Below are 17,442 nucleotides of genomic sequence, written 5' to 3'. Positions count from 1 at the left end.
AAGGTACGTGCGTAATGCTCTCCTAGAGCTCTACGGTTTTGAGCATGGGGTAAGATTTTGGAATTTCTGATGATGATGATGGGACTTATCATCGGGCCCGGGCACATAATCCCCCCTGGGTCAACGCTTCTGCGGCTGTGCGCGTACGGTCCACACAAACTGACCCATAACAGCCACGGAGCCACCGACTAGGGAACGCAGCACTAAATAACCTCATAACCCAACAATGGCCTCCTCCCATGTTTGCTGTAATTCTCAAACCTCTCTGACACTCCGCTGCCGTCGACTGAACAGGGCCACTTACTTGACACGCCCGGCAGCTCATTCCTCGGTGCGCCACCGCCACCGGGTTTGGTCTCGATACCCCGCACCCTCGTGGTTCACAGACTTGCCATAGCACATGCAAACGCGCAGTATAACCGCATGTAAGAATGATCAAACGCACGTGTATGCATCACAGTTGCACTCATTACACGCATGCCTGACTCGAAGTACACGATCGCTGCAGGCAGGCCTGTGCTCATGCTATGTTGCTTGCATCTCACGCAGCCGCCTATGCCCAGCACTTCCACCCCCACCCCCACCCCGCATCTCCCCATCACCCCGACGACAGCGCGTTGATCCGCTCCGCCGCCGCCGCAATGACCTCCAGCAGCTGCCGCCCCTCCGCCGCCGCCAGCAGCGCCGCCAGCTGAGGCAGCGGCGGCGTCAGGGTGCCGACCGGGTCGGAGCCCAGGGCGGGCGGCGACGCGGGCTGACGGCCCGCACTGGCCCGTGCCTCGGCGCACTGCTGCCGGGGCCCGCCTCTGTGGGGGTAGTAGCGGCATGAGTGGGCGCAGCGGCACAGGTTGGGGTTTATTTCGTGAGAGTCAGCTATCTAGACACTACTGCTGCAGGCACAGCAGCGAGAGGGTCAGGCCTTCGGGTGGCACGGCGGCCAGCAGTGTAAACACAAGCTGCCAACCTTCCACCCCATGTACACACACAGACCCACACACACTAGCACACACGCCGGCACACACACACACACACACACACACACACACACACACACACACACACGCACGCACACGCACGCGCACGCACACTCACACGCACCCGCACCTGCGGAAGGCGTCCAGCACCTCCACCTGCTGCAGCGCCCGACCCCTCCGCCCGCTGCGGGTGGCGCTGGGTGGCGCACCGCCGCCGCCGTCCCGGACCCCGCGAGCGTGCTGCGTGTCTGCAGCCGCGGCCAGCTGACGCAGCAGACGCCTCGGGCTTGATGCGCCAGCGTGGCCACCGCCTGCGTCCCTGCTACTGTTGCTGCTGATGCTACGGCTGCTACTTGAGTATACCTGATATGATATTGAGGGCGAGAGTACGGTTACGGCTGCCGGGGTGCCGGGCGTGACATCCGCTTTCGCCGCAACATCAGCAGCTGCGGTTTCGGCGGTGGTGCTCGCTAGCTGGGCCGTCACGGATCCCACTGGTGACTTGTTGGTGTTGGTGCTGGCTGCGGCACTGCTGGCAGGCGGACCCGCCGCCGCCGTCACCTTCACCGCCGAGGCCGCCACCACCACCTCCACCCCGCCATCGTCCCTCTTCACCACCACACTGCTAGTCGAGGCATTTCCCCCACCCCCACCCGGTGGCGCCCCCGGCACGGGGTCACAGGCTGACGGCGGGTGCTCCGCAATGGCCTGCTGCATCGCCGCCGCCGCCTGGGCGCTGGGCGAGGCGGGGTCAGCCAGCAGCGCGTTCAGGCCGGACAGGGTGAACAGCGAGGCACCCAGTCCAGGGGTGGGCCCCGCAGCGGCGCCCCCCGCGTCCAGGAACAGGGTGTAGCCGTCGTCCCAGCCCGCGCCCACCAGCGCCGCGCCCCACCACAGGGCGCCCGCGAACGGCCCGCCCGCCTCCGCACTGGACACCAGCTGCCACAGAGCCGCCGCAAACAGCTGGGAGCGCTGCTGGGGCATGAAGCGGCTGCGGGCGCGGGAGGTGTTGGGGTCACGAGAACACCATCAGGAAGGGTAAACATCTTCATGGTTTTTGAGTGCACACACTGCTGGCAGGCAATGACGCGGTGAATAAGAACACAGACCAAAAACCGGCCGCAGGCTCCAGCATCGTGTGCGACAATGATCGTGTGTGCACGGAGAGAAGACTCAACGTGCAGCCAACGTGCAGCCAACGAGAGAAGACTCAACGTGCAGCCAACGAGAGAAGACTCAACGTGCAGCCAAGTACAGCTTGTCACCCGCACGCCATCCCCCCCCCGCACTGTCAACTTCCTCCACCCCCCACACACCTCCCCCTCCCACCTGCTGATGATGTTGAACTCCTCCTGCACCAGCGGCCGACCCAGGGCTCCAGCCAGCCGCACGTGCACAGCCTGAGGGGCCGGGGCCGGGGGCGGGGTCCGAGGGTGAGGGGTCCGCGGGTGAGGGGTGTGGGCTGGGGGTCGAATGCTCAGGGTGTGGAGTTATTACTGCCGGCTCCGGAACCGCCCATCCACTACCTCCCGCCCACCGTGCCGCCACCCGCCCACCGCCACCGCCACCCGCCCACCGCCGCCACTGCCGCCACCCACCGTGTAGTGCAGGTACCAGGGCAGGTACTGCCACCAGGTCATGCGGGCCCAGCCGCAGTCGGGCACACCCTGTACTCACACGCAGAAACAAAAAGTAGCATCAGCTGCGGCTAAAGCCACAAGCAGCAGCAGCGTTAGGATATGCCAGCACCCTCCCCTAAGCCCCATCCCGCTCCTCCCGCCCCCCGTCCCCATGCCCTCGGACCTCGGTCTGCCTCCAGTAGGTGTGTAGTATGCCCACGTCAATGCCCGGCAACTGTGTGGCCGACACCCAGTCCTCGCCCTCACACACACTGCCCACACCTGTGGGGCGGCGGGCCGCGCAGGCAGGCGAGGGCGTCAGTGCGTACCGTACTTCTGGGCGGCGGCAGCAACAGTCCCAGGCCCCAGGCTCACAAGCCACTCGCCAGGCGGCCAGGACCACTTGGCTTCGTCATCTTGCCCCTGCCCTTGAACCCCCTGGTCCTCCACCCCCAGCCCATTACCCCCCTCTCCCTCCAGCGCTTCACACTCGCACACCTACACACCCGCACGCACCCGGGTTGTGCGCCTCCAGGGGTTGGCTCACGCCCGCCGCCGCCGCCAGCTCGGAGTGGGGTGCTTCGGAGAAGAAGCCCTCTGTGCCCATGGCCCGCAGCTGGCGGGGGGCGGCGGCGGCGGCGGTGTCGGACATGAGGCGCATCCACTGGCTGTAGCAGGACAGCTGGTCGGGCGTGCAGCCTGGGCGGGCGGGGAGGGGAGGGAGGGGGGCAGGTAAGGGGGAGGGCATGTAGGCGGGGGGCAGGAGGGGCATGGTGGGTTAGGTGGTGACGGGGTCGAGTGGGTGCGGCACCAGGCAACAAGACAGAGTGCCGTGTGGACCTAGCTGTGGGACCTGTTATGTTTGAAAAGAAGAACTGGAAGGGCATGCACGCACGGGATACGTGTGTATGGCACGCACGTAGCAAAGGGTTCTGTGGGGTGCTCATGGTCGTACACACGTGAACAACAGCTGCAGCCAGCCGGGGCCGCAGCACACCCACCCACCCGGGCAGCGCGGCTCGTTCATGACGTCCCACATCATGATGGCGGGCGTGTCGCTGCAGGGAGCAGTAGCAGTAGCAACAGCAGAAGCAGGCAGCGTTTGAGTGGCAGTAGCAGGCAGCAAGAGGAGGCAGTAGTAGTGAGCAGGAGAGGCGGCAGCAATGTGATCCAAAGGCTGTAGCCGTGACTGGCACCTCCACCAGCAGTTGGCGAGCTCAAGTGGCAGTGGCGCATTGGGGGACAGGGGCCCAGTGGCGGAGACCACGAATGTGGTGGTCTCTCATGCCCTCATGCCCCTACCTCCTCAGAACACGCCCTGTCACGCAGGGAGTACCATTATTGCTGACACAGAACTAAAGCCGCTCCTGCGGTCCTCATGTCACACGGACATCCCTGGTGCCACACGGACATGCCGCCTCACGGCACACGGCACAGCACGTACGGTCGCCGCCAGCTGCTGCCAACACACCCCAGCCCGCGGCTACGCACACTCCACCACTCACGTCCACAGCACTACTCGCTCACACCACACCTCCCACCCACGCCACACCTCCCACCCACACCACACCTCCTACCCCGTGCGCCCACCTGTACCTCCGGCCGGTGAAGGTGTTGACGCGGCCCGTCACCCGGCGTATGTGCTCCGCGTACAGCCGCCGCGCGCCCGGGTGGCAGTAGAAGTCGGCCACGCTGGTGGGTCCGCCGGCGGCCCGCTGCAGCGCATCCGCGTCAGCCGACACTGCATGATGCCGCCAGTGGTGGGCCGGGACAGGCCAGGACAGGACAGGAGCCGCAGGCAGCCGCGGCACAGAGATCAGGCGTGCAGAGCATACGAAGTTGGTCCGGCGGGTAAGTGTAGGATGCAACTGTGGGGGTACAGAGCGCAACCCAATACACGCACGTGCACCTCATCAAGCACACTGCAGTCCACGCCGGCCCCAGGCTCTCACCTAGGGCCCTGCCGCTCAGGCCCGTGGCAGTAGGTGCTGCATCCGCTGCGCCTCCACCTGCAGTCGCCCCCGGCGGGCTCAGCAGCTGCGCCGCGCGCAGGAACCGCTCCGGCCCCACATCTGTGGCAGGTGGCAGGCGGGAGGTGAGGCGGGAGGTGAGGCGGGAGGTGAGGCGGTGGACCGTGGACGTGCATGTGCCCCAGCCTTCCAGCCTCCCTGCTAGATACACAGGATAATAGTTAGCTGCGCCGCCACGTGTTAGAAAAGGAAACGCCACGTGCGTGTATGCTCGCATCCTTCATCCCACAGGGTGCGTGGCAGGGCTCACTCACCTGCCTGCCTGCCCACCCCACCCGACCCCCAACCCCCCTGGTCCCCAACCCCCTCTGCCCGCCTGCCTCCGCCTCCCACCACCTGCACACTGCCCACTCACACGCGGGCCACAAGTTACCCAGCGCCAGCACCAGCCTCACGCCCGCCGCCTCCGCCCGCGCCACCACCCAGTCCAGCCCCACGAACTCCGCCTCATCCCACACCAGCGGCAGACCGGCGGCGCAGGCCGACCCGCCGTTGGTGTCAGTCAGGCAGCCAGCGAGGTAGCTGGTTGTGCTGCTACTGCTGCTGGAGTTGCTACTGCTACTGCCGCTGTCGTAGGGCTTCTCATGCTGCAGCCAGGCGGGGTTGAGTGCGGGCAGGCGGTGGTTGAAGGCCCAGGTGCGTACCACCCGCAGTCCCAGGCGCTACAGGCAGCAGGGAGGGCGCAGGGGGGGGGGCAGCAGGCAGGGCCAGCAAGCGGTCAGTACGGGCAGCGGAGCAAGAGAAGTGCGGGTAGTGCACGGGTGCAGATCAGGCTTCTGCCCACTGACATGCCCTTTCAACTATGCTCCTGCCTTCTGCCTGAGGGTCTCGTACGTGGCTTGCAGTCCAGACCCTGCCATGCGGGGGGCGCCTGCAGCCACCAGGACGCCGCACCCCCGCGACCCCCAGCCATCCACGTCACCCACCGCTGCCAGCCCCAGCAGCTGCTCCACTCGCGCCCGGCCCGCCGCGACCACACCGCCGTCGCCCGGCCAGCCGTCGTCATTCTCGCCCGCCGCCTGGGCCGTCAGCTGGCGGGAGGGGGCGAGCGTGCGGGGCGAGGCATGGCGGCGGGCTTTACGTCACAACGTCAGGCATTCAACCCCAGCCTTGCACCCAGCATATTCCGTTTGCATGTGAGGCCCGTCGCCCTCGCCTGACCTTCCTTCCTGCCTCGTCCGCCCCTCCCCACCCCTCGCTGGCCCCACCTGCCCTCCCCGCCCTTCATCATGCCCACCGCCGCCCCTGACCCCGCCAGCCCACTCCCCCCGCCCCGCCGCCACCTGGTAGGCGTTGAAGCCCAGGAAGTGGTAGGGCCGGCCCGCCAGTGTCAGCCGGGAGCCGGAGCGCGTGACAAACGCGTCGGGGGCGGGGTCTGCACGCGGGCGGGTGCGTGTGCGAGCATCGGCCGGTAGCAACCCCACCCCGGCTGGACGGTTGCCCAGAGCTTGGAGCGCCAGATTGCCCACACTAATACAGCGGCCTGTGCCCACCGATGTTGTCCAGCGACTATCAACACTCGGGGAGATCGCAGCCATAGATCGCGGGAGTGTGCGACCGCTTACCGGGCCCCCTGCTTCCAGCGACGGCCAGCGGCGCCGCCGTCACCACTGCCAGCAGGGCCCCAAGCAGCCCCGACCACCGCACACCCACATGCCAGCGCTGTCCGCTCTTGTGTGCGCGCTGGCCTGGACGGCGCCCGCGGGCCATGAGCAACACTGACCCTCGGGTCCCTCGGGTTGGGCGCGGGTACAATGGTACCGTGTACAAACGATATTGTAACGTTTGCCTATATCTCTGCTGCAAGCGAAAATTTGGGACTCCGCAAATTGCAGTTGTGATCAGAAGTATTGATTGTGTGAGAAGTTTGTGAAGCTGGTGCTCGAGGCCTCGAGCTCGTTAGTGCGCGATGTAAGGATCACTCCTTTATGGGGTTGTTATCAGCAATCCAGAAGCTAATGCGGCTGTACTTTGGGCGGACGTCATTCAGAGGGGCTTCCGGCAGTCGCCTTTGACACATCCCTGCCACGCCACACGCGCCGAGCACCCCTCCATCCTGAGCGTGCCCTGTGCAGCCAGCTCCCATACATTTCCCTGGTTCGGTTTAGGTTGGGCTGGTATCTACAACCCCCTCCCCCTCCAACCTGTCCGGCTCCCGTACGGTACTCACCCGACATGCGCCTTCGCACGACCCTTGCGGTCCATCTAGCCCCTGAGGCCCGCCCGCGCCTTTCCCCCAGCCCTCCCATCCCCAACCCCCAGCCTGTCCCACCTCCAGCAGCGCCTCCATCTCCGGGAACTGCTCTCCCGCGGGGTCGTCGCGGTACAGCCCCGTGATGCCCTCCGATTGGCGCCGTGTGCGCATGTCCCGGTGCCACTTTGGGCGGACGTCATTCAGCGGGGTATTTTGGTTCTCTTCACACATCGGTGTCGACATGTCATAGCTTGGACGTGCTTTGCACGTAGCTTTGAGCGTTGACGAAGTCAACTGCCAGATAGACTGGAAGAACCTGTTCTCTTGCTCACTCCAGCCAGCAAAAAGGCAGTACTAGCAACAACCGTAGGCAATGTGTCTTGATAACCAAGGAGAAGACTTTGTTCTGGGCCGTTTTGTGCAGCGACCTCGCGGGGCGGGGGCCCTTGGTTCCGCCCCTTTCCGCCGCATCAAAATTGGATGTGCGGATGCGCAGCGGAGAAGAGCCCTGGCAAAGCCCTAAAGCCTTTTGCAAACGCGTCCACATGGGCAGGTGGAACACGGGCTGTGAGCGCTTTTTCTGCAGGACCCGTGCGTGTGCCCCGCGCCTACTGGCCTTGCTGCTGCGGCATTACTCTGGAGTAGACAACGCCTCACGAATGACGATAGCGTGCGCGTGAATGAGCAACGGACGCCCAACCGGTTTTCAGGCAACCGCCGCGAGGCCAAATAGCGCCGCGCACCTGCCCACATGGACAGCAGCCCAGCGCTCTGAGTGACAAGCGGGCTCTGATGAAAATGGGAAGGGAGGAGCGCACATTCCGGTGAGACAGACAATGGCGCGCCAGGCATTGAAGCAGTGGCCGCGCGCAAGCGCCAGCCGGCGGGACTGTCTAAGCTAAATGCTGCCGGCTTGAACAAGTGCTAGCGCTCTGCGGCCTGCACGCCGCCGTGGTACCGACCTGAGTGCCGACCGCGCAACCCCCGCACACAGGAATTTGCCGCCGGGAACATTGGCTGGCCTTGACGCGCTCACCGAATGCGGCTACTGGGAGCGCATCATGTCTGCTGCTGACATTGAGCTCAGCGACATCAGCGTATTCCGATGCAGGTAGCGGCGTCGTGGGACTTTGCTGTGGGACAGGGTGGGACTGGGGCATTGCCACGGCGCGCCGACCGACGTGTGTGACACTCGATGCGGTTCTGGGGCGGCCACGTTCTGTTCGCCTCAACAAGTGGCCAGCCCATTGCCAAGGCGCAAACGACATCCCTCCCTTCTGGCTTGAGAATGACAGCCCAGTCCCAGCCCAGTCCTCAATGACCCTCCTTGCCCCATCCAACGATCAACCCACAGATTCGCCGAGATCAACCGCTCCGCCGCCAACCGCCTGGCCTTCCTGGCGGGCAGCGGCGAGTACGGCACATTCAACATCAAGTTCCTCATCGGACAGCTAGTGGAGCAGTGCACGGGTGCGTGTGCGCCGGCTGGACGGTGCCTTTGGGGGGGGCTGGGCTGGGGGCTGCCGGGGTTGAAGCATGGGCCGGAATGGGAAGAGAGCGGTGCGACTGCGCTGGTGCCGGACGTACTGCTTGCCCGGCTAGGCGGCTGCTGGGTCGATTTATCAGGTGCCGATGTAACACGAGGGGGGGGATGCCGCATACCGGATTGAGGAGTTCGGATCGGCGTGGAGACGGGGGAGGGCCAGGCATCAAGCCCTTAGATGGCGAATGCCCCATGCCGCTCATGTCGCCTGCCACTGCCTGCTTCCCATGCCTGCCGCAGACATGCACAGATACACACGCAGGCTAGAGAACTACGTAGCCAGGCAGGCGCAGCAGCATTCGCAGCCGCAGCTACAACACAACCCGCACACGCAGCAGGCGCCTGACACAGCCGAGGTGCGGACGTGGTGGCGGAGGCTTTCTTGCTAGTGGCAGAAGGCTTGCCTGCACCTCTACGCCTGTCAAGTGCCACAAGGAGATTGCACTAGGGTGACGCGAGACTGCTTCAACGACACGCTACATCGCTACCTGCTTACATGCACTGCCGCAGGCTCTCCCCGCGGCACACGCGCACGCGGCGGCGGCGGGCGCGCTGCAGCCGCGGCCCATGTCGACGGCGGCTGCGGCCGAGGCACAACTGCTGCTGCTGCTGCTGCGCCGGGCTCAGCAGCAGAGCCAGCAGATGCAGGTGGGGCAGGGGCCTGCCGACCACCGGGCTGGAGCGGCTGCCGGCGAGGGCGAAGGCACTGAGGTGGAAGCCGCTGCCGCTGCCGCTGTGGCGGCGGCTGCGCTGCCGGAACCTCGCCTGCTGGGGGCATTGACGGATGCATCATCCGCTGTTGGAGCAGCTGCGGCGGCTGGTCCCGGCGGCGGCAGCGGCTCAGGGGCAGCAGCGCACGGGAGGCCGCAGCCACCGCCATCGCTACCGCAGGCTGAACACGATCAGCAGCATCAGCACCTAGCCCGCCTGCTGTGCTTTCTGCAGCAGCAGGCCCCTGCGCCACCCGGCGCTGCATCCTCCGCTGCTGCATCCGTCCACATGCCCCCGCCGTCTGGCTCTGCAGCGCAACCGCACCTGCGGGCGGCGGCGGCGGCCGTGGCGCTGCTGCAGTCATCGTCGCACCTGCTCCCAGCAGGCAATGGCAGCGGCGGCAGTAGCAGCAACAGTGGCACCGGCGGCAGCACTCAAGCGGCTGGCACCGCGCGGGGGGATGGCGCGGGCGTCGGAGGTGGGGGAGGCAATGGCGCTATGCCGCCGCCTTCCACCTATGCTGATGCGAGCGGCGTAGCCGATGGGAGCCGGCCTTACAACGGCCGCCAACGGCACCACCAATCACAGTCGCCGGCGGCACCCGCACCAGCACCTGCTGCCGCTGCTGTTAGTCAGCATGGGCTCCTGCAGCAGGCAGTGGCGGACTCAGGCGCAAACGCCAGCAGCGACACGGCCAATGGTGACGCCGATCCGGCTGCTGCGGCAGTGGGCGCAATGGCTGCGGCTGCGAAAGGTCAGCCGCCACCGCCGCCGCCGCAGCCCGCGCCACCATCCGCCTTCACGCCTTTCAACACACTGGGTGCGCTGCTGCTGGGCCGCGGAGGCGTCATCAGTGCCAGTAGTGCCAATACCGGTGCCGGGGCCGCCATGCCAGACGCCGCCACGGCTGCCACATTGCTCGGCACTGAGGAGGCGGGAGCCGATGCCTCAGCTGTCGCGGCCCCCGGCTGGGGGGCTTCGGCCACCGCCAGCGCCTCCGGCACCCAGCAGCAGCCAGTGAACGGCGGCGCCGCATCTGTGGGGACACTGTTGAGTGCCGACTCACTGGGGCCGGTGGGGGCAGCTGCCGGCACAGTGCCTGTGGGTGCGGCAGCAGTGCAGCGCACCCATGCTGCTTCTGCAGCGGCACTTGGGGAGCCGCTGCCCGCGCCCTCGCTTGCGGCCATCCTCACAGCAGCCGCGGGGCCTCACCCACCCCAGCCCCCTGCACCCAGCAGCGGCAAGCGCGCCAGGTCGCCGACCGCCGCCGCCGCCGCCGCTGATGATGAGCCGCAGGCGCAGGTGGCAGCGACTGCCGTGGTGGCGCCCTCCGGCTGTGGCGGTGTGATGCCAGCAGAGGCGGGCGCTGGCGGATCGCAGGCGGAGGACAGGCGCAGGAGTGCCGGGCTGCAGTGAAAGCAGCGAAGCCACCATTGTTTCGGGGCTGCGGCGCAAGGGGCCGCAGTAGGGGCAGCACGTGCATCAAGAGAACGACTGAGCTCGGGGGAAGCTGCGTGGGTGTGATCACCCTACCCCAAGAGCCTTCCAATGTGGGTGCATGATGCATTGTTAACCTTTTTGCCTGTGCGTTGCATGAATCTCCTGTGTGTTGGTGGCAATGCTTCGTATGGGCTGACCTATCAAGCCTTCAGTGCAGCACAACGCGTGTTGCCTGACCGCTCAAGTGAATCAGGTCTGCGCCTGCTGCGGCTCCATACGCTGGCCTCTGCATTTGGGGCCGGCCTGGCGGCCGCGTGGCATGCAGTGAGTAGAGGCGCTACTGGGTTGCGAAGTGGGAGACACCTTGATGTTGTTGATGTTGTAGACACAGGGGTGCTGTGCGGCCACTTGACGGCCTGTCGGCCGTGCAGCGGGTAGGTAGGCCAATTGGAGTGAAGCAACTGCTGGATGTGTGGGTTGAGGGCGGTCAAGGCACGCACGTGCCGATTTGTGTCGCCACGTGCTTCGTGCGTGATGAAGGCCTTCGGGCTGCTCTGACGATAGAGTGGAGGAGATAACGTCGTGTGCAGGCAACAGGTGAGGTGAGCATGCAGGATGTATGCGAGCTAAGTTGCACGGGGCTTTACAGCGACCGGGAAGGCCTTGGAGTGATGGAGGGGAGAGCGAGGGAGATGGAACTCCCAACTCAAGGGAAGGGGGGACGCATGTGGTTGCAAGCAGTGCATGTCCATTGATTAGGGTATGAGACGAAGATCGAACCGGAGGGGACCATCGATATAGCAGTACTCGGCTAATTACTACCAACTATTTTTACGTGGCGGTGGGCATAAAGAGGTTGCCTCGGGCTGTCTTGTCTGGGCTGCCTCGAGCATGTGGCGGGAGTGGTGCATTGTTACTGAGCTTGTGCCTTGTTGGTCCTTGGCGTGAGCGAAAACGGCATACAAGTGAGGGATTGCGGTCTTGCCCGTGGACCAAGTCGTTGTGGCATGAGGGATCGGGGCTGGTCACACGGGCATCTGCTGCCGTTGCCAGATTGCATTGGTTACAAGAGGGACCTGCTGACGCAGTTCACGAGCCAGTACGAGCGAAAGGGGGCGGCCGGTCGGGATCAAGGGGTGTAGTCCAGAGGATCGAGGGCCGCTGCTCTGGGCGCTCCGTAGATGGTTGTATTGTATGTGAAGACATGAGTGCGCGTGACAATTTTTACGCACTTTGTTGAGGGCGAAGTGCCTGAGGAGCGGGGGTGTCACCATTGTGTTCAGTTCACAGGAGCTCCATGTACACCTTGGGACCGTGCCTTGGGACCCAGTCTTATTAATGCTCACTTCAGGCCTGTCTTATACATACATAAGGCACACTGCTATTTGGCCCATCGCAATACCGGTAGTTTTGGAGCAGTTGCACGTGGTGTCTGCCCCAAGGTCTACCCCAGGTTTCGATGCATGGGAGGGCATTTCGCGCGCTCACTCCAGATGCAGGTTCGGAGAAAACTGCCCGGGGTGCAGTCCCGTACACGGTGTAGACAAATGGATGCCAGGATGAAGATGGCTGCAGACAGATGAAGACGGCTGAAGGGGGATAGAAGGAAGCGGTTGCAGGGCTGGCGGCGTGTGCCGTGGGTCCATGTGTCGCAGGGGTGGTGGATGGTGGCTGGCTAGCGGTGGGTGGTGGTGGTGAGATTGGTGTGTTCTTGGCGAGAATGGACGGACTTGAGGGGGGTTTGCTTGTAGCCGCCCTGCTCCCCCATGCATGCAACGGCAGTTGAGACGGTATGCCGCTTGGTATGGCATAAAGGCTACCGGTACACGCTGACGTCAATTGGGTCAAGCTCGAACCAAATGAAACACGCACACCCGCGCCACCTACTCTTACTGCTGTGCACGCATTACTGTGGAGGAAGCAGCGCGTGACGATGCCAGTGCACACAGTCAGTTTACGAGCACAGAGTCCGCGCCTAGCACCCCTCCCTGCTGGATTCGCCCCCAGGGGTTGCATTTCTCCCTCTCCCTCTCCCTCTCCCTCTCCCCCTCCCTCTCCCTCTCCCTCTCCCTCTCCCTCTCCCTCTCCCTCTCCCTCTCCCTCTCCCTCTCCCTCTCCCTCTCCCTCTCCCTCTCCCTCTCCCTCTCCCTCTCCCTCTCCCTCTCCCTCTCCCTCTCCCTCTCTCTCTCCCAGGCGGTGGCAACTCATATGCCGGCTCGCCATGATACCAGTCTCAAGCTGGAGCCGCTTCCAATACCTGCCTACTTGTTATCAAAGGACAGGTTATGTTGCATACACAAGATTTGAGCTTGATGGACAGTTGCAAGTGTCGCCCGTTGTCGGGTCACGTCACAATGTGGTCAGACCTCCAACCGTGTCATGTCATGTCAGTTATCATGCTCCGCCTACCTGCCGTGCCATTCTTTGCCCAACCCCGCCCGGTGCAGTTCATGTCAAGTCCACTGCCCTCTTAGCTTGCACCAAAACGGGGTGCTCATCACCAGCCAACAGACGTCTCCGCCAACGGCCAGCTGGCCTCAGCCGTTCATCCTGCTCAGACCCCACCACCACCACCACATCACATGAGCCACCCGCACAACACCAGACCGCCTGCCTCCGCCTCCGCCTGCTCTTGCCCCCTCCCTGCCTGCCTGCCTGTCTGCCTGCCTGCCTGCCTCCGCAGCTTCTACGCCCCCGCCCGCGGCCCGCCCACCGCCACCAGTCGCTCCATGACCTCGTTCAGCGCCAGGCGGTGGTGCAGCGCCACGTGCCGCAGGCCTTCGATGAACTGCAGGGGGCGGAGGGGAGGGGGGGAGAGGGCAGGGAGGGGGGTTGTACAGTGGACGGGTGGGAGTGGAGCAGGTGCTGTAGGTGCGGGGCGGGAGTACATTTGCGGGTCTTCCCGCGAATGGTTGAACAGGGGAGGGGCTGGTATGGAGCATGACGGAATCAGCGGCCGCATGGGTATTGCCTGCACCCCAGCCCACGCCGCTACTAGCTGCGCAAGAGCGATGTGTCACACTCTGCAAAGCATGTGGCGCCGCTCAGCCGCGAACACAGCCGCCCACCCACCCACGCACATTGCACACATACGGTGCTCGCGCGCCCTCGCGCTCACCTGTATGAAGTTGAGCGCCCTGCTGCTCACGGGCAGCACCTTGCCAAACACCGCGTCGGCCTTGCGCGCCGGCAGCGGGCCGCTCTCGCTGACCAGCAGGCAGTCCCGCAGCACCTTGCCCCAGCGCACCCGGTCCAGGGCGCCGCGGTCCACGCCGCCGCCCCAGCCCGCGTACGTCTCGAACACGCGCTTCAGGGACGCCATGAGGGTGTCCGGGTCCAGGCCGCGGACCTGCAGGAGTGTGGGTGTGGGTGTGGGTGTGGGTGTGAATGGGGTTGGGGTTGGGGCGTACATGCAAGACGGAGTACTTGGGACACAATGCCGGGGGGAGGTAGTGATGCAGGGACATGCCACTTCCCCCTCCTGCAGCCGTACAGCCCGGCCCCGACCCCATCCCGCGCTCCCCCCCCCTGACACACACAAATAATCATGAATGTAACCCCCCACCACACACACATACACACACCGCCTGCCCCCCCTCCCCCCTGGCACCTGGTGCATCATGTCCGCGCTGTGCACCGGGTGCACCCCACTGGCCGCCAGCGACTGCCGCCACTGGCCCAGCGGCTGCGGCTCGGGCTGCTCCCAGTCCTTGCGCCGCAGGGCCTCCTCCGTCAGGTCGGGCGGCGGCAGGCCCGCATAAACACTGCCGCGCACCGGCACGCCCGTGCCGCCCAGCCCTGCCGACTGGGACACGCCCGACTCGTCACGTGTCAGCCGCCGGCCCGGAGCCCCCTCCTGGCTCTGCCCCAGCATGCCGGTCAGGGTCTGCGGCTTGGCGCCTGGCGCCCCGCCCTCGCCGCCCCGCTTAGTGCCCTCGCCGTCGCCCTCGCCGTCGCCGTCGGGCGCCAAGACCACGTCCTCCATCTCGCCCGCCGGGCCCTTGGCGCGCCTGGGAGGGGGCAGGCCAGGTGAGGTGACAGGTAGCGGAGGGAGACATCACTCATCAGGCCAGGCCTCGGAGTCAGGCGGACGCAGGCATGACACATGCGCACGCCCACGCACGGCCCCCAAGCGTAACAGCCCCCTCCCTCACGAGCCCCGCTCGCCTGGCGTCCACGAGCGCCTTGAGCGCCTTGCTGGCCTCCCCGGGCGGGGGGCCGTAGCCGTCCTGGGCGCGGATGGCCGCAGCCAGGGCCCCCGTGCTCAGAGCTAGAGCCAGCTGGGACTCTGTGGGTGTGGGCGGGGCGCGGGGCGGGGAAGTGTTGGTGGTAATGGCAGCGGCAGGGACAAGGGAGAGGGGAGGCGGCGGGCGCATGCCACCACATGACTACATGTCACCACATGAGGCGTGTGCCCGCACCCGTCCCCTCCCTCCCCGCGCCCGCTCCTGTCCCTAGCCCCCTGCCCCCTCAGCTGCCACCCTGCCTGTGCCCTGCCACCGCCTGCCTGCCCCCTGCCCCCACCCCGCACCCACCCTCCTTCATCTTCCTCAGCAGGTCGTTGTCGGCACGGCTGCGCAGCGCCTTGGAGTTGCTGGGCAGCGCGCGGGGCCGCAGCAGGTACTCGGGCAGCTGCGGGGGTGGGGGGGAGGAGGGGGAGGAGGGGTGTACGGGCGGGGGGTTGTTTGCACCAGCGCCATCAGTATTATAGGGCAGGGGTAGGCCATCCGTTCAAGATGGGAACGAGGGCCAGGGTACGGGGCAAGGAGCGCAGGCAAGGGAATGTGGGCTAGGGGCGGTCGCAAGAAGGATGCGGCGATGTGGGGGGCTGTGCACAGGCAAAGACCGGCTGGCTGCCCCCCGTGGTGGCGCGGCAGCTGACGGCCCGTGACAACACAGCACACCACGCTCGTGTCATACGACTCCTCTCGTCCTACCCCCTCCCCTGCCCCACCCCTCCTCACCTCCTCCCCCCGCTCCAGCTCGTGTCCGCTCATGACCACAAAGTCCGCGAAGCTGGGCTCGGGCAGTGCGTCCACGGCCTGCAGGATGAGCGCCACCACCTCCTGGAAGCCGCTCTTGCGCTTCTCAGCCAGCTGCAGGGGGGAGGGGGTTGGAGTGGGGGCGGGTTGGAGAGAGGGGGCGTGTGTGTGGTTGGGGCGGCGGCGTGTATGGTGCAGGTGGCATGCAGGGGGCAGGGGCGCCGGGCAGTTCGCATTACCGGAGCAGGGCTGGGCAGGGGCATGCCGGTGGGGCGAGCGGCATGCCTGCCTGGCGTGGGGGCCCTGAGCCGCACCGCACCTCACACTGCAGACGGTGGCTCCCCATGTGCTCCCCATGCAGCGCACCCCTCACGGCCCCGCCCCCAGCCTCACACGCGCCCCCCACCTTGTTGAGTGCGAACAGGAATTGCGGGTAGTACATGCGCGCAGTGGCCGCCACGCCCGCCTTGTGCACGTACGTCTCCAGGGCCTCGTCCGCGGCGCGAGACCTGGCAGCGGCAGGGGAAGGCGGGGAAGGCGGAGGGGGGGGAGGAAAGTCGGGGGGGGAGTTCAAACGCATGCGCCAAACAACCCGCCAGCCCCAGCCAGACGGGGGAAAGGCTTGACGTGGGGTATGTGGGCACGGTAGCTCGGAATGTGCCATATTTGGCCCACTTTTGGCCCAGACCGCTACAGGGCTTCCTAGGCGCCCACGCTTGCCTAAATATTGATGTAAACATTATATAAGATTATTCCAGGGGCTGGGGGTTAAAAGGGCGCGCTGGGCGAGTGGATTCTGGGGGCCGGGTTTTGGGGGGAAAACTGAGGGGCGACCCCAAATTGGCCCACCGGGCCGCGAGACGTTTTGGTCATCCCTGCTGGCGATTTGCCGATTTCGATACCCTATAGATGTCATATGAGGACTGTTGCAACCGTCCGGGCAGGATTGGGAGTGTTCTGGGTGCACATCCGCGCCTTAAATGCTCAACATGTTGTTTTGTTTGTCGTCTGCAGGCGCATTCTGGCATGCACAAATCACCAAAGGACAAACATCAACAGACATTAAACGCACAGACCAGGCAACCTGCAGTCCGTCTGCTCCACACGCCATATCTCGCATAGGCGGTGTTTTGTTCCTAGATTTCATGCCGTCGAGTTATCTGCACACTTAGATGTAAGCTAGATAGCTTCAAGCTGAATTGGCAGGGTCCTAGCAAGCGCGACATTTAACATTTTGACTTCGGATTTCGCTAACATTCATGTCCAGAAACTGTTCAGAGACCTTTGTGTATGTTACATGATGCCATTTCGATGCTATAGGGGCCTGTATTCATGCAGTCCCCAGGCACTTGCCGGAGTGGCATCCGCCGCACCGAGCCCGGCAGGGCCAGCCCTTGTTTGCCCATTCAAGCTTGCAAAGCTATCACTTACACGTAAAGGATAATATGTATGCAGAGAACCGGGTGGTCAGGCAGGCTTTCGAGGACCAGGGCGTGGGCTGGGCCAAATAATCGGGCGGGCGCGCAGGGCCGTTTTCGGGGACTGGTCGGGAATCGCCCTCTTACTGGCCTCCCAGTCCTTGGATAATCCTAATATAATATAAGCACTGGGATGCGCAGGCCGTTGGCCTGCGGGCTAGGTAGAGCTTTAGCAGGTACGGACAGCGGAGGAGAGTGGGCAGTGGAATGTGGAGGGTGGAGGGTGGAGGGTGGAGGGTGGAGGGTGGAGGGTGGAGGGTGGAGGGTGGAGGGTGGAGGGTGGAGGGTGGAGGGTGGAGGGTGGAGGGTGGAGGGTGGAGGGTGGAGGGTGGAGGGTAGACGGTGGAGGGTGGAGTGGTGGACGTGGGACAATGGATGATGGCCGGTAAATGGTGGAGGGTGGACGGTGGGTGGATGGAGTGTGGATGGTGGGCGGTCAAGGGTGGAGGGTGGAGGGTGGACGGTGACAGT

The 17,442-nt window shown here is 65.1% G+C and overlaps 3 protein-coding genes across 3 annotated transcripts in view; 1 reads left to right on the top strand and 2 right to left on the bottom strand.

Annotated features, from left to right (window-relative positions):
• Positions 1–79: 79 nt before the first annotated feature.
• Positions 80–6,541, bottom strand: CHLRE_02g141600v5 (uncharacterized protein). Its single transcript, XM_043060098.1, has 13 exons — positions 6,189–6,541; positions 5,907–5,998; positions 5,550–5,654; positions 4,979–5,285; positions 4,546–4,665; positions 4,184–4,334; positions 3,599–3,651; positions 3,110–3,292; positions 2,778–2,875; positions 2,573–2,641; positions 2,304–2,374; positions 1,105–1,965; positions 80–806 (listed from the first exon to the last, which is right to left on the bottom strand). Exons 1-13 carry the CDS (start codon positions 6,331–6,333, stop codon positions 599–601), a joined length of 2,463 nt encoding a protein of 820 aa, XP_042927816.1. The 5' UTR covers positions 6,334–6,541; the 3' UTR covers positions 80–598.
• A 530-nt stretch (positions 6,542–7,071) lies between these two features.
• On the top strand, positions 7,072–12,237 carry CHLRE_02g141701v5 (uncharacterized protein). Its single transcript, XM_043060106.1, has 5 exons — positions 7,072–7,641; positions 7,812–7,928; positions 8,172–8,287; positions 8,601–8,716; positions 8,871–12,237. Exons 1-5 carry the CDS (start codon positions 7,616–7,618, stop codon positions 10,485–10,487), a joined length of 1,992 nt encoding a protein of 663 aa, XP_042927815.1. The 5' UTR covers positions 7,072–7,615; the 3' UTR covers positions 10,488–12,237.
• A 580-nt stretch (positions 12,238–12,817) lies between these two features.
• Positions 12,818–17,442, bottom strand: part of CHLRE_02g141700v5 (uncharacterized protein) — a 10,284-nt gene continuing 5,659 nt past the window's right edge. Inside the window, exons 6-12 of the mRNA XM_043060105.1 lie at positions 15,900–16,002; positions 15,476–15,607; positions 15,047–15,143; positions 14,679–14,799; positions 14,122–14,521; positions 13,630–13,860; positions 12,818–13,299 (exon numbers count right to left, since the gene is read on the bottom strand). Coding sequence (XP_042927814.1) covers positions 13,198–13,299; positions 13,630–13,860; positions 14,122–14,521; positions 14,679–14,799; positions 15,047–15,143; positions 15,476–15,607; positions 15,900–16,002 — 1,186 coding nt within the window. The 3' untranslated portion in view covers positions 12,818–13,197. The remainder of the gene's footprint in view (positions 13,300–13,629; positions 13,861–14,121; positions 14,522–14,678; positions 14,800–15,046; positions 15,144–15,475; positions 15,608–15,899; positions 16,003–17,442) is intronic.

This window comes from Chlamydomonas reinhardtii, chromosome 2 (genome assembly GCF_000002595.2).
Source record: "Chlamydomonas reinhardtii strain CC-503 cw92 mt+ chromosome 2, whole genome shotgun sequence".
NCBI lineage: Eukaryota > Viridiplantae > Chlorophyta > Chlorophyceae > Chlamydomonadales > Chlamydomonadaceae > Chlamydomonas > Chlamydomonas reinhardtii.
This window is presented reverse-complemented; position numbering and strand designations above follow the sequence as displayed.

Coding starts and splice junctions, on each gene's coding strand:
- CHLRE_02g141600v5 (XM_043060098.1), bottom strand. CDS start 6,333: ATGGCCCGCGGGCGCCGTCCAGGCCAGCGCGCACACAAGAGCGGACAG. Junction 2,876..3,109: donor CCTGGAGGCGCACAACCCGG/GTGCGTGCGGGT, acceptor GCCGCCCCACAG/GTGTGGGCAGTGTGTGTGAG. Junction 807..1,104: donor GTGCTGGACGCCTTCCGCAG/GTGCGGGTGCGT, acceptor CTACCCCCACAG/AGGCGGGCCCCGGCAGCAGT.
- CHLRE_02g141701v5 (XM_043060106.1), top strand. CDS start 7,616: ATGGGAAGGGAGGAGCGCACATTCCG. Junction 7,642..7,811: donor AGGGAGGAGCGCACATTCCG/GTGAGACAGACA, acceptor CCCCGCACACAG/GAATTTGCCGCCGGGAACAT. Junction 7,929..8,171: donor ATCAGCGTATTCCGATGCAG/GTAGCGGCGTCG, acceptor ATCAACCCACAG/ATTCGCCGAGATCAACCGCT.